The sequence below is a fragment of the Hippopotamus amphibius genome, chromosome 6, assembly GCF_030028045.1.
Source record: "Hippopotamus amphibius kiboko isolate mHipAmp2 chromosome 6, mHipAmp2.hap2, whole genome shotgun sequence".
NCBI classification, from domain to species: domain Eukaryota; kingdom Metazoa; phylum Chordata; class Mammalia; order Artiodactyla; family Hippopotamidae; genus Hippopotamus; species Hippopotamus amphibius.
In genome coordinates this window covers 57970797-57987544 of record NC_080191.1, presented here as the reverse complement: position 1 = coordinate 57987544, position 16748 = coordinate 57970797, and the positions used below count along the sequence as shown (strand labels likewise).

The following is a 16748-nucleotide window of genomic DNA, read 5'->3' as shown; positions in this document are numbered from 1 at the left end:
GGCACTGGCATCAGGGACATGATTTTCCAAACAGGCAAAAATGCTTGACAAAGTTCTGAACAAAACAAAGGTCAAACTTCCATTGATTTACTGGATTGATGCACTCCTAGAAAATTCAAAGTACCCTCTAGCTGAGGGGAACAAATAATTTGTGTTCATTTGTAAAATAGAGCTGGTTCTTGGCTCAAGTAATTACGCCATGGTTTTCACCTACATGAATGTCCAGGAGGACAGTTCTGCAGTGTAAAGGACTGACCTGAAAACATTCAGGACATCCAGCATCACGGCCCTAAACAGTAAATGCCACCTTCCCCCAGTTCATTATGAAAACCAAAAACACACCCGTAAACTTCCAAAATGTCACTGGTGGGCAGTGCTTCGGCTGCTGAGAACTGTCTCTGCCTCTTTGCGTGGCCAGGACTTCAACTTCACCTCTGGGAGGGTCAGTGACATCAGAGGACACCAAATGCACCAAAAAGCACACAGCCCAGAGCAGATACAAAGAGAATATTAGCTCCCTCACTTCCTGAAGACAGGGGAAATACGCTCACTAGAGCAATTTAAAAGATGGCATTGCAATAAATAATATAGCATATTTCACTGGGACTCTCATCTTGGGATCAAAAATGCTTTATTTGATTCATCATTAGCCCTCAGACCCCCTCTGAGGTAAAAACTACAGAACGATAATCTTCTATGAAGATGACTGAAAAAAAAATCTAAGATATAATATCAAAGAAGTTACAAGTAAATAATAAATGGTTTAATTAAGTTTTCAACCACATAATCCCCTATGGCATTAAAGCTATGACATTTAACAGTTTTATATCTACAGTCATCCCTCGGTATCCTTAGGGGGACTGGTTCTAGGACCCACAGGGAAACCAAATCCGAGATGCTCAAGTCCTTTACAGCACAGAATAGTATTTTCCATCTACAGGTGATTAAATCCAAGGATGCAGAACCTGAGGACCAAGTGTACTTATATTCAGATAACACAGTTTGGTCTACAGCCATACCACCCAGAATGTGCCTGACCTCATCAGATACACAGTTTGTGTGAATTGTTTTCTTAATATACTCTATTTATTCAATTTCTCCGAATTTCTACTATGTAATTCCATAAATGAACAGCTTGTAAAGAATCAATGAATTTTACATCTGAAAAGAATCTTAGAAAGTATCCAATTCAATTCCTTCATCCTATGTATCTTTTGTTTATTTTAAAAAGTGTGAATGCAGTTTTAAGAAAAAGGTAAATATTTTGGAAAACCAAGGCCATCAGTAGAAGAAGACAGCATTTTGTACAATTTTTTTCAGTTCTCCAAGCTTCACCCACTATATAAAAGTCTGTGTTAATGCTTTCGACACAGTTTCTCTTGGCGTCAAGAGCATTGAGTGTTGAGTTCATTTGCACAGAAAAGCTTAAAAATCTCTCAATTTTTAAATTTCAATTTGCAAACTTTGCATAGCATTGATTATTCTTAATTAACTTAGATTTCCCTGAACTTTACTCATGCTTTTACTTAAAAATGCAATGGTTTGTGACCTCTTTCATTAATGACACTTGCTGTGTTCTGTTATCCAGGCAAATATGAATCATCATCGGTCAGTGAAAGAGAATGAAAATCAAACCATTTAAATGAAATAACAGAATGACGATTCAAGTGAGAGAAAAAAATAACCACATTTGTCAACCACATTCAAAGGCACCATTAACAAACAGGTCACCATTATTTTATGCTCTTCTGATATAGATAAAAAATTAATCTACTTTTCAGAAGATATCTGGGACACTATTGTTATTATTCTAGTGTCAAAGGAAATTCAAGGTAGCAGTTTGAATGTCATTGTTAAGCTTTCAGAGAAGTAAATTCTATCATCATAACATAAATGCCATGCCAGAAAAACATAATTCATAAATCTTCTAAGTGCACTTGACCTGAGGTCACATTCCAGTTGGTGATGTTCTCAACAATACAAGGTCTCTGGTGATAAACACAAAGAAGTAAATACTGGTAGTAAATGTATTTTAATACCAGGCTGTCATAATTTGATTCAATTATCTCATGATAAATTTTCTCAGCATCTGAAAGAACATTTAGAGGAACAGGAACATGGCAGGTGTTTTCAGGGTAGGTATGTGCTGCAGGCCACCTCCATGGTCATTATAATGCAGGGTTGGAAAAGGCCTTCCTGGAAGAGGGGGAGGGGAATACAGGTGCCCCCCCGCCCCCCAACCCCGCTCCAGGAGGCTGTGGCTGTGGAGCGGGCCTCCCGTGGTACCTAATCTGGATCCCTGATGGAAAGTACAAAGTCAGTGGCAACAGGATCTTCAGCCAAGGTTTCGGTTCCACAAGAAACTGATCCCTGAAGAGCTGCAAGGACCACGCAGATGTTACACTTAGTTACATTCAGCAGCATAACAGACACCGCTGTCTTCCTGACACGTGACTTTGATAAACAAGAATTTAAATCCAAAACTCTGACAAACCACTTGGTTGGAATTCTATTTAAAGACCCTGAGGGAGGTCTCTGGTGGTCCAGTGATTCAGACTCTGGGTTTCCATCACAGGTGGCATGGGTTTAATCCCTGGTCGGGGAACTAAGATCCCACATGCCATGCAGTGCAGCAAAAAAAAAAAAAAATAATAATAATAATAAAACAAAAACATTAAAAAAAATTGAAGTCCCTGAGAAGAGCCCTAAAAACAAATTATTCGCAAGTTTCTATTGGGAGATGTGCTATAAGAAAAAGGAAACCTGAGGACCACCTCCTTTCAGGAAGTGCTATGGTCCTGTGGGGTTAAAAGAGGGTTAAAAAAGAATATTATTCAGCCATAAAAAGGATGAATGAATAAAATACTGATTCATGCAACAACATGGATAAAGCTAGAAAACACCATGGTAAACAAAAGAAGGCAGACACAACAGGCTACATATTGTACACTTCCGTTTCTATGAAATAGCAGAATAGGCAAATTCACAGAAACAGAAAGCAGATGAGTGGCTGTCAGGGGCTGGGGGGAGCGGAGAAGGAGTGACTGCTGACGGGCACAAGGGTTTCTTTTCTTTTTTTTGCAGTGATAAAAATGTTCTGGACTTAGAGAGTAGCAATGGTTGCGCAACTTTAGGAATGTACAAAAAACCACTGATATGTACACTTTTAGAGTACAAATGGTATGTGGGTTATACTTAACTCTTTTAAAAGAAGGTAAGGATGTCAGTGCAGATCTTACAGGAGAGAAACTAGAGTTACAGTAAAATTCCACCATAAGTGGGTTCCAAAGAACCAAATCACACGAAACATACGGTTGCATTACTATAAGGTTAATGAAAATCAGTGTTCATTATCTAAATAAATAAAAGCAAAAGAGCACTATTTACAACAGCCAGGACACGGCAGCAACCTAAATGTCCATCAACAGAGGAACAGATAAAGAAGATGTGGTACATATATACAATGGAATATTACTCAGCTGTAGAAAGGAACAAAATTGGGGCACTTATAGAGACATGGATGGACCTAGAGACTGTCATACAGAGTGAAGTGAGTCAGAAAGAGAAAAACATATCATATATTAACACATATATTCGGAATATAGAAAAAAGGTACAAATCAACCGGTTTGCAAGGCAGAAGTAGAGACACAGATGTAGAGAACCAACATATGGACACCAAGTGGGGAAAGCAGGGTGGGTTGGCGTGGGATGAATTGGGAGATTGGGATTGCCATATATACATTACTAATAAGAAAAAAAAATATCAAATTGTACACTTTAAATACATGCAGTTTATTGTATGCCAAATGTATTTCAATAAAAGTTCATTAAAATAACCCTACCAAAAAAATAGTTATAAAATTTTAGCTAAAAAAATAAAGGCAAAAGAATAAAGATAGAAAAACTATTACTAAACAATCAATCTTTCCCTGCATTGAGCAAGCCCCAAAGGATCTCAAGGCAGTTAGTCCCTAACTGCCATCCCCAGCCCCCAGATAAGAACCCAGATAAGACAAAGGCCATTATCAATCCAGTTACATCTAAATTTGCTTTACTGCAGGACACATTATTATTGGATTTTACTCTATGTACGTTAACAGAGGAATATTTTAAAGCAAAAAAATTGGTTGAAATCCAGTTTCCCTACCTGGAGGGAAAAACAAGAAGATATAGTTTGCTCCCTGTCTACAACTGACCATGACCTTGTCCAGGTTACTAGCAACTTAATGTGTCTCTGTGCCTTGATTTACCCAGCTGTGAAAGTAAAATGATAATAACACATCTCTGCTCCACAGGGTGATGTACAGGATAATTAATGCTTTTAAGGTTCTTGGTGATCTCTGTATTTGAGACAGCCTGCTATTATGACGAAGCCTTAACCAACACCTTCTCTCCAGCAGTCAAGACCTGATTCTATTTAAAGAGGTAATGAGATTTGTTCCAAAACCAAATGGAATGCTTGATCCATTACTCTTCTTTTTTCACCTCATAAACTTCTGTAAAATAAATGCACATGCCTATAGTTGTTTAACTTGGTGCTTTAATCATAATAACCAAATTTTAGAAAAAGAAAAAATGCTAAACTCTTTTATCCAATTCTTCATTTAAAGAAGATTTAGAAAAGGAGGAGTTAGAATAACCTGCCCAAGGTCAAGCATGAGGCCTGGAGCTAGAATGCAGGTCCCAGACCCATTGTCTTTTATAAATATTAGTACCCCAAAATTAAACTTAAAACACATCTATCGGCATTGACCTTTAGTGGGCATACAGATGTTACTGTTCTTTCTTAGCTGTGGTTTTGGTTTATCAGCCAAAATAAACCCTATGCCATGGGCACCAATCAACGCATTAAAGTTGCAGAGCAGTGCAGATGTGGGTCTTGAGCTGGGCTCCGTAGATCTGCCGTCAGACTCTTTGGAGCCGGGGTGCCATCCCAGAGTCCCTTAGGCATGTGTGCAAGAAAGCAGAGCCTTCAGCTCTGAGAAAGTCTCAGCATAATTCCCTTGCAATCAGATTTATAAAAAGAAACCTGAGAAGCTTCAAAGTACACGCCAAGGATGCTTTTTAATCCCCCAGGACCCACTCTTGGGATGCTGCCTTTCCTTGATAGAGATTCCTATCAACCTGCCTTTCACTTAACAGATAGTTGAGTGAAATACCTGCTATTCACCAAGAAGTGTGCTCGCTGCCATGTCTGAAACATCTCTGTGTTCCTCAAAGTCCTTGTTTTTCAAGGGACTTTCAATCTCTTGAAAATAGTAGGTAAATTGCGACAAACACACAGTGTGACACTGCGAGGCAATATATCCTAACTTCCACATCAGGTATACAGACAAAATGCTTTCAGAGTTCAAAAGAGGAAGAGCCAAGATGACATGCAGGCACCTCCCCTACTTCTTATAGAATACAATCCTAAAAATAGGAAAATGCAGTTTATAGGTTCTGTGAAGACTTCTATTCCTGGGGATCTAAACAAATTATAATATTCCTGTTTATACCTTGGCTTTTAACACACCTGATGCTATCTTAACCTCCTCCTCCTCCTCCTCCCCCAGGGAAGGCATGTGACCTGTTGAAGATCAAAGAACATTCCCACAGGGCTACAGGCTCACCAGCCCAAACACAGCTGCTGACTGGCATTTTGGGGTCATAGGTATTAAGCTATGAAACTAAAGCTTCTTATCGACATTTTTCAGGTTCCTTTTTCCCTCACTTTTATAAAATAACAACAACAAATTCAATAAACATTAAAATAATTTTGCTAATACTATTATGCAAAGCTGCCTGAACCTCACAGAAAGGTGATGTGGTTCTTCATTCACTGAAACATGAAAGTCAGAATTAGATTCACAAATAGCAATTTAGGAGTAAATAGTTAGTGCTGGAAAGGTAAAGGCAGAAAAGTTGACAACAGCATGTCCTTCTGTTTAGAAGCTTCAAAGTGCTTCACTGGGAATTCCGGATTCCCTCAGGAGCCCATTTGGAGACTTGGGCGGGGGGTGGGTAGGGCAGCAGCTCGGGAAGGGACATTTTAGAAACTGTTCCAGGTGGCACAGCATCTGCCCCCCTCCCAGGGTAGCTGGTCACAGCCTCTTACAAAAGAGGCAAAATAATTTTGCTAACAATTACACATACCTCTTTGCAAATACGTTTTCCCAGATCTACTAACGAGTAACAAAACTGGATAATTTGAACTTTGTCACATTTTTCCATAACATGTTAAAGTGGTTAATGGCATAAATACATAAACAAATAAAAGATAAAGGGATTTGCATGGGAATGGACAATTTATAAAAAGAGAATCAGAGCTGAGTCCCATAGGATCAGAAATAAATTTATAAGAGGCAACAAATCGTAACTGAATTCTTTGAAATGAAAGGAATTAATTCTCAGCATATGAATTTCAAGCTCAATTGTTTTCTCCTACAAACAACCGTGTGTTTGCCTTACACTATGAGTGAAAATCTCTAAAGTCAGCAAGCTGTCATTCAAATCTCCTTTTCCCTTTACGTTGTTACCTTTGGTGAGTTGTGGAATTTTATTTTGGTATAAGCCATTAAAACCATTTGGAAACAGGTGGAATAGTCACTATAAATACAGAGGCTTAACACAAGGTGTTCCACAAGGTGTTCCTCGTCCTCCCCCAAAACCGCTCCACAGACAGCTTCCCCATCTTAAGGCAACTTCATCCTTTCCGCTGCACAGGCAAACCCAGGAATCCTCCTTGGCCTCCTTTCCTTCCCTCACACCCTACAGCCATCTCTGAATGAGTTCTGTTGGCTCCACCTCCACCGCGACTACCGAGAACAAAGCCACCATCACCTCCAGCCTGGTCACTGCAAAAGCCTCTGTCCCACCCTGGGCTCTTAGGTCCATTCATTCTCAACAGTCACTGATCGTTTTAAAACACTGGTCAGACCATGCCACTTCTCTGCTCAGATTCGTGGGTTGGCCCTGCGTGTTCCCCAGAGTCAACGTCAGACACCAGGAACACAATTAGGAAGTATCCAAACGGCTCTTCTGCAATGGTTGTTTTGAAAAAAAAGCACTTATATAGTGTTGCAAGCTGAACTAGCTGCTTTTTCTTACAAAACCCAATTTTTACTCAAGAAAATAACGACAGAAAATGTATTCTTTTAATGAACAAAACGAGCCTGTCATTTCCAAGGGGGAAAAAAAGACAGTGTTTGTAGATATAATTCAAATTTTCCAGCAAAATTCGAATCTTGGAAAACTTGTGTTCACCACCATGAGCTTGACAGCATCCCGATACTACAAGACTTTTCCAATGAGACTGGAGGTGATATTCATGAATGTGATTTTTAATGCTATATAATGAAATGTCCATATTTGAAATCTCTGCATAACCTAGTGACCTAATATTTTCCAAATAACCACTGCATGTTAAAAATCATACATGAGTAAAAGATCCATTCAAAGTGAAAGATAGGCCAATGGATTTTTGTTGTCGTTGTTAGGAAAAAATCTCAATCTTTAATGCTTCTGAGAGTGCAAGGAGATAGGTACTCTCATAACTGCTGGTGAAATCAATACAAATTGAAAACAATTTGACATAATGTAACAAATCTTTAAAATGTTTATATACCTCGATCAACCCATTTGGAGGGCTAGGGAAATATTCCAAAGTTCAGAGAAAGTTCTGGGCACTAGGTACTCCTCCCAGGGTTATTTTTTTGTCTGTTTTTGTTTTTTTTTAAGGACTTTTATTGAGATATAATTTAAATAAACTGCATATATTTAAAGTATACTACTTGATATTTTTCTTATTAGTAATGTACATATGGCAATCCCAATCTCCCAATTCATCCTACTCCAACAATTCCCTCCCCCCCACCACTGCTTTCTCCCCTTGATATCCATGTGTTTGTTCTCTACATCTGTGTCTCTATTTCTGCCTTGCAAACTGGTTGATCTGTACCATTTTTCTAGACTCCACATATATGCTTTAATATACGATATTTGTTTTTCTCTTTGACTTACTTCTCTCTGTATGACAGTCTCTAGGTCCATCCATGCCTTTACAAATGTCCCAATTTCATTCATTTTCATGGCTGAGTAATATTCCTTTGTATATATGTACCAGATCTTCTTTATCCATTCATCTGTTGATGGACCTTGAGGTTGCTTCCATGTCCTGGCTATTGTAAATAGTGCTGCAATGAACACTGGGGTGCATGCGTCTTTTCGAATTACAGTTTTTCTCTGGGTATATGCCCAGGAGTGGGACTGCTGGGTCATATGGTGATTCCATTTTCAGTTTTTTAAGGAACCTCATACTGTTTTCCATAGTGACTATATCAATTTACATTCCCACCAACAGTGCAAGAGAGCTGCCTTTTCTCCACACCCTCTCCAGCATTTATTGTTTGTAGATTTTCTGACGATGCCCATTCTAACCGGTGTGAGGTGAAGGCCAATGGGTTTTAATGTGACCAAGTAGGAAAGTCCACCAATAATGTTTCAGATTCCACGTTGCAACTAACCTTGAAGGAACTAGCTCTTGTTGAGCTTACACAACTATCTGAAAGGATTATTAAAATACTCCTCCCTTTTCCAACTACAAATCTATGTGAGGTTGAGTTTTCTTCAAATCACTTCCACCAAAATAATGCACTGCAGGACTTCCTCGGCAGCACAGCGGTTAAGAATCTGCCTGCCAATGCAGGAGACACGGGTTCGATCCCAGGAAGATCCCACGTGCCTCGGAGGAACTAAGCCCATGTGCCATAACTACTGATCCTGCATGCTGCAACTACTGGAGCCCACGTGCCTAGAGCCCGTGCTCCACAACTAGAGAAGCTATCACAATGAGAAGCCAGTGCACCACAATGAAGAGTAGCCCCTGCTCACCACAACTAGAGAAAGCCCGTGTGCAGCAACAAAAACCCAATGCAGCCAAAAAATCATAAAGTTTTCTTTAAAAACAAAATACACTGCAACAGACTGAATGCAGAAGTTGATATAAAAATCCAGCTGTCTTCTATTAAGACACACATTAAAGAAATTTGCACAAAAGTAAAACATATCACTCTTCTCATGATATATACATGATTTTGGTTTAGAGAACTAGTTCATTTTCTAAAATATGCTTCTTGTGTTAACATAAGGTGGATTCATTGTTGTTACATTAAAATAAACTTTAATAGCTTTTTTAAAATTTCTCAGTTTAAATTTCTAATATAGTAAATATCGATGGATAGTAATACAACTAAGCTCTCTGGGGTCCCTGATAACTTTTTACAGTGAAGGATCTAGAGACCAACAAGTTTAGCAACTGCAGAATCAGAGCAATTATGATGGTGGACTAACAGTTGTCTGTTCACACATCTGCCCCCACACTCTGCCCACCCCAAAAGTGGGGACTGTGGTTCTTTATTTTTGTATGTCTGCCATCAAACACAGTGCTTGACACATGAACACAAATTTATTATCTTACTGGTTCTGGAAGTCAGAAAACTAAACTTGGTCAGCAGGGCTGTATTCTATCTGGATGCTCAAGGAGAGACTCTGTTTCCAGACCTTCTCCAGCTTCCAGAAGCTGCCTACATTCCTTGGCTCACAGGCCTGCATCACTCCAATCTCTGCTTATGTTATCACATCATCTCTGATTCTGACTCTCGAGCCTCTCTCCTACAAAGACCTGTGATTACATGAGGCCCATCCAGATAACCTAAGATAATCTCCCAGTCTCAAGATCCTTAATTTAATCACATTTTGAAGTCCCTTTTGCCAGGTAAGTTCCTTTTGCCATATTCATAGGTTCCGGGGATTAGGATACAGACATTCCTGGGAGGCCATGACTCTGCCTACCACAAGCCATGTAAGAAGATAATGAAGTAAAAGCTAAGGAGAACATTACCTACCATTTCCCCCAACACTTAAAAGAGTCTCCAGGCCAGGATGAGAAAGAAACCAAGAACAATGATTACCTCTGGGAGAGAAACTGGGTGGCCTAGAACAGGGTGGGAGAAATTTATCTCTTTCATTTAATTAATACTTACATGGCCTTTACTATATGCCAGACACACTTTAGTTCTTTCCAGCTATTAGTTCATTGATCCCATAAAAATCCTAGACTATTTTACAGTTGCAAAAACTCAGCATAGGGAACTTCCTTGGTGGCTCAGTGGTTAGGAGTCCGCCTGCCAATGCAAGAGACACGGGTACAACCCCTGGTCCAGGAGGATCCCACATGCCATGGAGCATCTAAGCCCATGTGCCACAACTACTGAGCCTGTGCTCTAGAGCCCACAAGCCACAACAATTAAGCCCGAGTGCCACAACTGCTGAGGCCCGAGCACCTGGAGCCCATGCTCCACAACAAGAGAAGCCACCACAATGAGAAGCCTGTGTACCGCAATGAAGAGTAGTCCTAGTGGACTTCCTAGGTGGCACAGTGGTTAAGAATCCACCTACCTATGCAGGGTACCTAGGAGCAACTAAGCCCGTGCACCACGACCATTGAGCCTGCACTCTAGAGCCTGTGTGCCACAACTACTGAGCACATGTGCTACAACTACTGAAGCCCACGCACCTAGAGCCCGTGCTCCACAACAGGAGAGGCCACCACAATGAGAAGTCCACGCACCGCAACAAAGAATAGCCCCCACTTGCCGCAACTACGGAAAAGCTCGTTTGCAACAACAAAGACCTAACACAGCCAATAAATATATATAAATAAGTAAATAAATTTATTTTAGAAAAGTAGCCCTAGCCCCCACTCACTGAAACCAGAGAAAGCCCATGCATGCAGCAATGAAGACCCAACACAGCCAAAAATAAATAATTAAAAAAAAAAAAAAACCTCAGCATACAGAGCGTAAGTGACTTGCCCAACCAAGGCCACACAGCCAGTAAGTGGCGAGCCTGGAGCCAAGACTTGTGCCCAGGTTGCTTGGCTAGAGTTCGTGCTCTTAACTACTTGACTATATAGCTTAGAGGGAGTTATCTGTCACAGTTTAACCTTTCATACTGCTGGAATTTCGTACCATGTCCATGTATCATCGGTCCAAAAAGGTTAAAGATACAACCACATACAGCTGATTCTAGAAGTGAGAGCTAAAAAGGAGATGTCCAGGGACTTCCCTGGTGGTCCAGTGGGTAAGACTCTGCACTGCCAATGCAGGGGGCACAGGTTCGATCCCCAGTCAGGGAACTAGATCCCACATGCATGCCTCAACTAAGACCCAATGCAGTATGTACATATGTATGTATAAATAAATAAATAAATAAATAAATAAATAAATAAATAAATATTAAAAAAATAAAATAAAAATGAGATGTCCATACTTGGTCCTTCCTGAGTCTCAGTTCCTTCATAGAGAGCAATGAAGTCAGAAACCTAACTCATTTACAAAAGAAGGGGAACAAAAATGGAAACACAGACAAACATTATTTGGCAATCCGTACTCAAAACATCCACAGGAAGAGTCACCTTTTTTTTCCTTTTATGTAACAGGCTATGTAACATTTCCTCTTTACAAAATAGCTACAGTTTCACAGAACTACTACCTCATAGAGACCTGGCTCAATTTGCATGCACATTAGATTTGATCCAATCATCCCAAACTTTCAAATGGTTATTAAACGTTACATATCCAACAGAAATTGCACGCTGTGTTCTTCAAAGAATTCTGTAGATTTTAAACCTGAAGGATGAATTTGCATCTTATGTTAGGACAGAGAATACAGGATTGGTTTTACCCAAAATGCTGGCAAATTTTATTCACCTGCTTCTCCCTCAGCTCCAACATTGCCTCATCCATGGTGCGAGGGGGCCCTTCTCACCACCAGCTGTCCCTACCCCAGGTCAGCCATGTCCCTAAAGGAGACCTGCGAGGACCATGCTGTTAGTGGACACAATGCATCACAAGGCTAAGGAGCACTCTGTTTTTATAGGACACCGACAGCAATTCATTTATTCATTCCTTCCCAAAAAAGCATGTATTTGAGTCTCTATTTTACAAGTGACTTCTGATCATGCAAAACAACAATACTGTAAGGGCCAAAGGAATGAAGCTCTAATAGTGGAATAATAAAGCCAATATGCAGAAGGTAGAGTATCTACCCTGGAAGGATTTCAAGCTACACTTTAGTGCTCCTTAAGTGACCAAACAAATCCTCTGTATTTTCTATAAGGCCGGGGAAAGTAAGGCAATATCCACTAGTTTCTTCAGCTACCTGCCATGATATATTTGTTATAAATTCCAGGAATTCAGGGTTTTAATACAATCTGGCCCCAACAGATTTTCCAAAGTTATTTTCCATTCACACAGAGCCAGGTGAACTCTGCTTTGGGCCTGTGTCGCAGGTTACATGCTCTCTATGAAATGCCCCCGGCCTCTACCGCACACCTCCCAATCAACAACCTGCCCACCTGCCACGCTCAGATCAAACACTAACCTTTCTTCAATCCTTGCGCCTCTCTTTTGGAACTGCTTTGCTCAAAATAAACAGGAAAATCAGTGGGAAATCTACCTTTAAGCTGGATGTCTAACTCTCTTCATTGACAAGCATTTTTTTTTCCAGACGTGAATTATTTACAAGTGTTTTACTTTTCCTACTCAACTATATGCTAGTTGAGGGTAAAAAATAACGTCTAACTCATTTTTATAGACCTGCAATGTTTAGCAAAAAGTTATTGTTTATTTCTAAATAAACAAATGAATAAGTGAATGGATAAACATAGGAAAAAGGAAAATACATTCCCCAAGAGCAATACTAAGTTTTATAAGGGAATGAGCACCCAAGGACCGTAGTCACTGCTAACAGAAAGCCACACTGCTCACTTCTGCTGATGAAATTGATAACTACCTTCAGTACCATCATAAGAAACTACAAACTCGGAAACCAAAGTCCTCTGTGTCCTGGTAAAATCAGTATTTCCCACCCAGCTTTTTAAAAAAATTTTTACACGCACCAACCATTTTAGGAACTTGAGTATGTTCTGACATCTGGGGATCTAAGGTGTCAGCCAGACAGACTCAGTAAAAGCAGTTTCACACACAAACAGGGCATTTTCTGAGCTCAGCGCTGTTAGTCATCCTAAACCAGGCTATGGAAGCTGAAATGCCCTCACTCTCATAAACAGGAAATAAGTGAGTTTGCCACATCAGAGCTGGCTCTATAATTCCTCCCCAGGTGAAAAGCTGTATAATGGACACACACATTCCCAGGAACGATTCATCCCAAAGAGCAAATCTGCATCTAAGTGGCTTCTGGTAGATTGAGATGCTACACTACTCACACAGCAATTTAAAAAGAGTGATTCAAAGTGGGGTGGGGAATTAAAAAAAGAACCTCAGGCTGCAATTACCTTCATCATCCAGTCAGAAGCATTTGCTGGGTTGACATTATTTAAATGGAAGCAGGAACATAGGTCTTTTCTATTTTGTCTCCTGTTAAATATACCCCAAGCCTAAGGAGGCCGTATGAACAGCTATTTATAGATGGAGAATACATTAATGCCACATCAAGTTCAATGTTTACATAAAGACTTTGTTCAGGAAGTCTATGCCCAATGAGACTCTCTTGAAAGCTGCTGGAATTTTTCAAAAGATGGCATACACCGGAAAAGGGATTTTCAATATAAATCAAAAACAGCACTAACAGGAAGCCAGTATCAACAGGACTGGCATGTCTGATTCCTTCAATGGTGGCCTTGTTTGCTCAAAAACAACACTGGCTTCTCTGGGGAATGCCAGTGGTAAAACTAAGTCTCTCTATAAAAAGTCTTCACAGATGACATTTCCACTCAAGTCAAATATAGCCTCTAGACATTTCTTCTTTCTCTCTCTACTGTGGAGAACAATAGGCAGGAATCAAATGGTCATTCATTTCTAAGGATACAAAGGAACTTAGCACTGAACATTCATCACTTCTAGGTGCATCCCTGCCCGTTTCTCTCCTCAGAGCACAATGGGAATATCACAGCAAAACCGGTGACTCTTGGAAGTTCTTTTCTTCTCAGTGTATCAGTCTGCTGAATGGGCTGAAATCCATTGAGGAGAACAAGTCAGCCTGCTGCCTCCTGAGTGCCCTGAAGATAGGGGTGGGGGCTGGGGGCACGGGGTCCCTGATTGATAGAGTAACAACATGCAGGCACAATCGCTGTCATTTGCTGAGAATTTTACACATATTATCTCAGTGAATCCTCAAAACCTTGGCACAGAAGGGTACAGGAAAGGGTAGGTCCTACTGCTAAGAATCAGACCATCTCCTTCAGACCCCTGGCCTTGGCAGTGTGAGCAAGCCCTGGTCCACAAAGGAGCTGGCACCACCCTAAGACCACCTGAAGGGCGCTCTCTGACCTCAGGGCCCAGGAATCTGCAATTTCACAAGCTCAATGGGGTGAGCACTATGAAGTCTGAGAACCATTTCCCCAAACAGTATACATACCCATGAGTCTTAAATGCCACTAGGATGCTTCTTTTCTAGAAAAGCATGGAACCTGACCAGCAGCTCAATAGTTGCCTGAGTTCCACAGGACTTGCCACTATTACCAACGTTTCTTCCACTCACATATATATATAATAAACGGGGTTTTTTTCCCAGCTCAAACATGATCAAGAGGCTAAAGCTAACAAACATAAATTTCTGGATACCTGACTAAAACCAAAAGTCCTGAACTCACATCGCTTACCCCAAGGTCTTGCATATTTTAAGCACCCAATAAGGCTCAGTAAATATTCAGCCCAGTCAAGATACGCCCAAAACAGCTGCTGAGGGCTTCTTCTTTCACCTTCTGATGTTCTTACACTTTCTATTAAAAAACAACAACAACAACAACAACAAAAGAACAAAAAACAAACACACAAACAAAAAACAGGTCGTCCTTTCCAGAGAGCCAGCTGTGTGGTTTTTATTAACAGGCAAAGGATTAGCTTCTCAGGAAAACAGAACAGGAAAAGCTTCTTTGCAAGTACCAGGCTGCCTTTGGTAACACTGAGAGCACGTGAAATTTAGGGAAAGGCAGACTCTGAAATGCCCACTGCCAAGTATTATTCAAAGCTGTACAAAAAATTGTTTTTCAAAAATTATTTAAATTATTTTGTGAATTAAAAAAATTTTTTTAGCATGAAAGTGGGACTACTGTTTCCTAATTCATCACCAAAGCACGTCAAGGTAACCTTTAATGAGACAGTGACCCCTTCTGCAGGCATTGCTGGAGCCCCCGTGCCAAGATGAAGGTCAATCCCTTTGTGGCTTCTGATCGAAGCAAGAACCGGAAAAGGCATTTCAGTGTGTCTTCCCACATTCACAGGAAGATTATGTCTTCCCATCTTTCTAAAGAGCTGAGACAGAAGCACAATGTCCAATCCATGCCCATCCGAAAGGATGATGAAGTTCAGGTCGTACGAGGGCACTACAAAGGGAAGCAAACTGGCAAAGTCGTCCAGGTCTGCAGGAAGAAATATGCCATTTACACCGAGCGAGTGCAGTGGGAGAAGGCTATCGGCACAGCTGTCCATGCTGGCATTCACCCCGGCAAGGTAGTGATCACCAGACTAAAACTGGACAAGACCACAAAAAGATCCTTGAACGTAAAGGCAAATCTCGCCAAGCAGGAAAAAGAAAAGGTCAAATATAAAGAAGAAACAATTGAGAAGATGCAGGGATAAATTAATCTTGCATACAACATTCATTAAAAATTGTTCAAAAATTTTTAAATTAAAAAAAAGGACAGAGAGAGAGACAGTGAGCTCATGGGAGGCGGGGGAGGGGAGAGGAGCATCCCAAGTTCAGATTTGCTGCCGCGTAGGAGCCGGGCTGGACCCTAGCAAACACCAACTTGCTCAAGCTCAAGGCAGCCTGCTGGGCAGGGATGCAAGCCTTGTCTTCCAGATGAGGAATCAAGGCTCGGTGTCCTCATCTGGGCTCCCGCAGAAGCAGAGTCTGAGCCACGGTCGTGGGTACAGAAGTTTACCTAGAAGGTGATCGCAAGAAGCCCAAGCGAGGGAGTGAGGCCAGTGGGACGAGAGGGCAGAAAGCCCGCAGAAGTGTGAAATGAGGTTCCATGTGCCACAGGAATCAACTCTGAAGAGCTGTGGGGTGCAGCCCAGAACTGTCTCGGCAGGGGCTATGGCAGCTGGGGCGACATCCACTGATGCCCTCTCCTCCCTGGCTGAGTGCCGCCCCCAAGGTCATATAAGCTGTAAAGGGCAGGCCCGGACTCAAGCCCAGGTGGGACTGAAAGCCTCCGTGCCTGTCACCATTCCAGCCACCTCCTCACTTCCACAAACACGGGCTTCTCACGCCATCACGATGTTAGGCTCAGCTGAGAGGTACCCTCTTTCCTCTTTCCCCTCCCGTATCTTCTTTCTTCCCAACCTTAAAAACAATCAGGCTTCCTTCTGAGATGTTCACTCACAGGCATTTCACTTCCTTCACAAGCTACACAACCACTTAAAAAGCAAATAAACAAAGGGGTAGGGGGTGGGGGAGGAATGGATGGGAGTTTGGGATTAGCAGATGCAAACTATCATATACAGAATGGATAAGCAACAAGGTCCCTACACAGCACAGGGAACTATATTCAATATCCCAATAAACCATAATGGAAAAGCATATGAAAAACAATGTATATATACATGTATAACTCAATCACTTAGTTGTACAGCAGAAATTAACACAACACTGTAAATCAACTATACTTCAATTTAAAATAAAAAAACAACAGAAATTGATAGAGGAAAATAAAAAGAAAGAAAATAAATAAATTCCATA

General features: G+C 40.9%; 2 protein-coding genes across 2 annotated transcripts in view; one reads left to right on the top strand and one right to left on the bottom strand.

Annotated features, from left to right (window-relative positions):
* The window catches only part of TIAM2 (TIAM Rac1 associated GEF 2), a 215426-nt gene that overhangs the window by 46158 nt on the left and 152520 nt on the right, over positions 1–16748 (bottom strand). The window lies entirely within an intron of this gene.
* LOC130855493 (60S ribosomal protein L26-like) lies at positions 15206–15643 on the top strand. The gene has a single exon (XM_057739210.1). It carries the CDS (start codon positions 15206–15208, stop codon positions 15641–15643), a length of 438 nt encoding a protein of 145 aa, XP_057595193.1.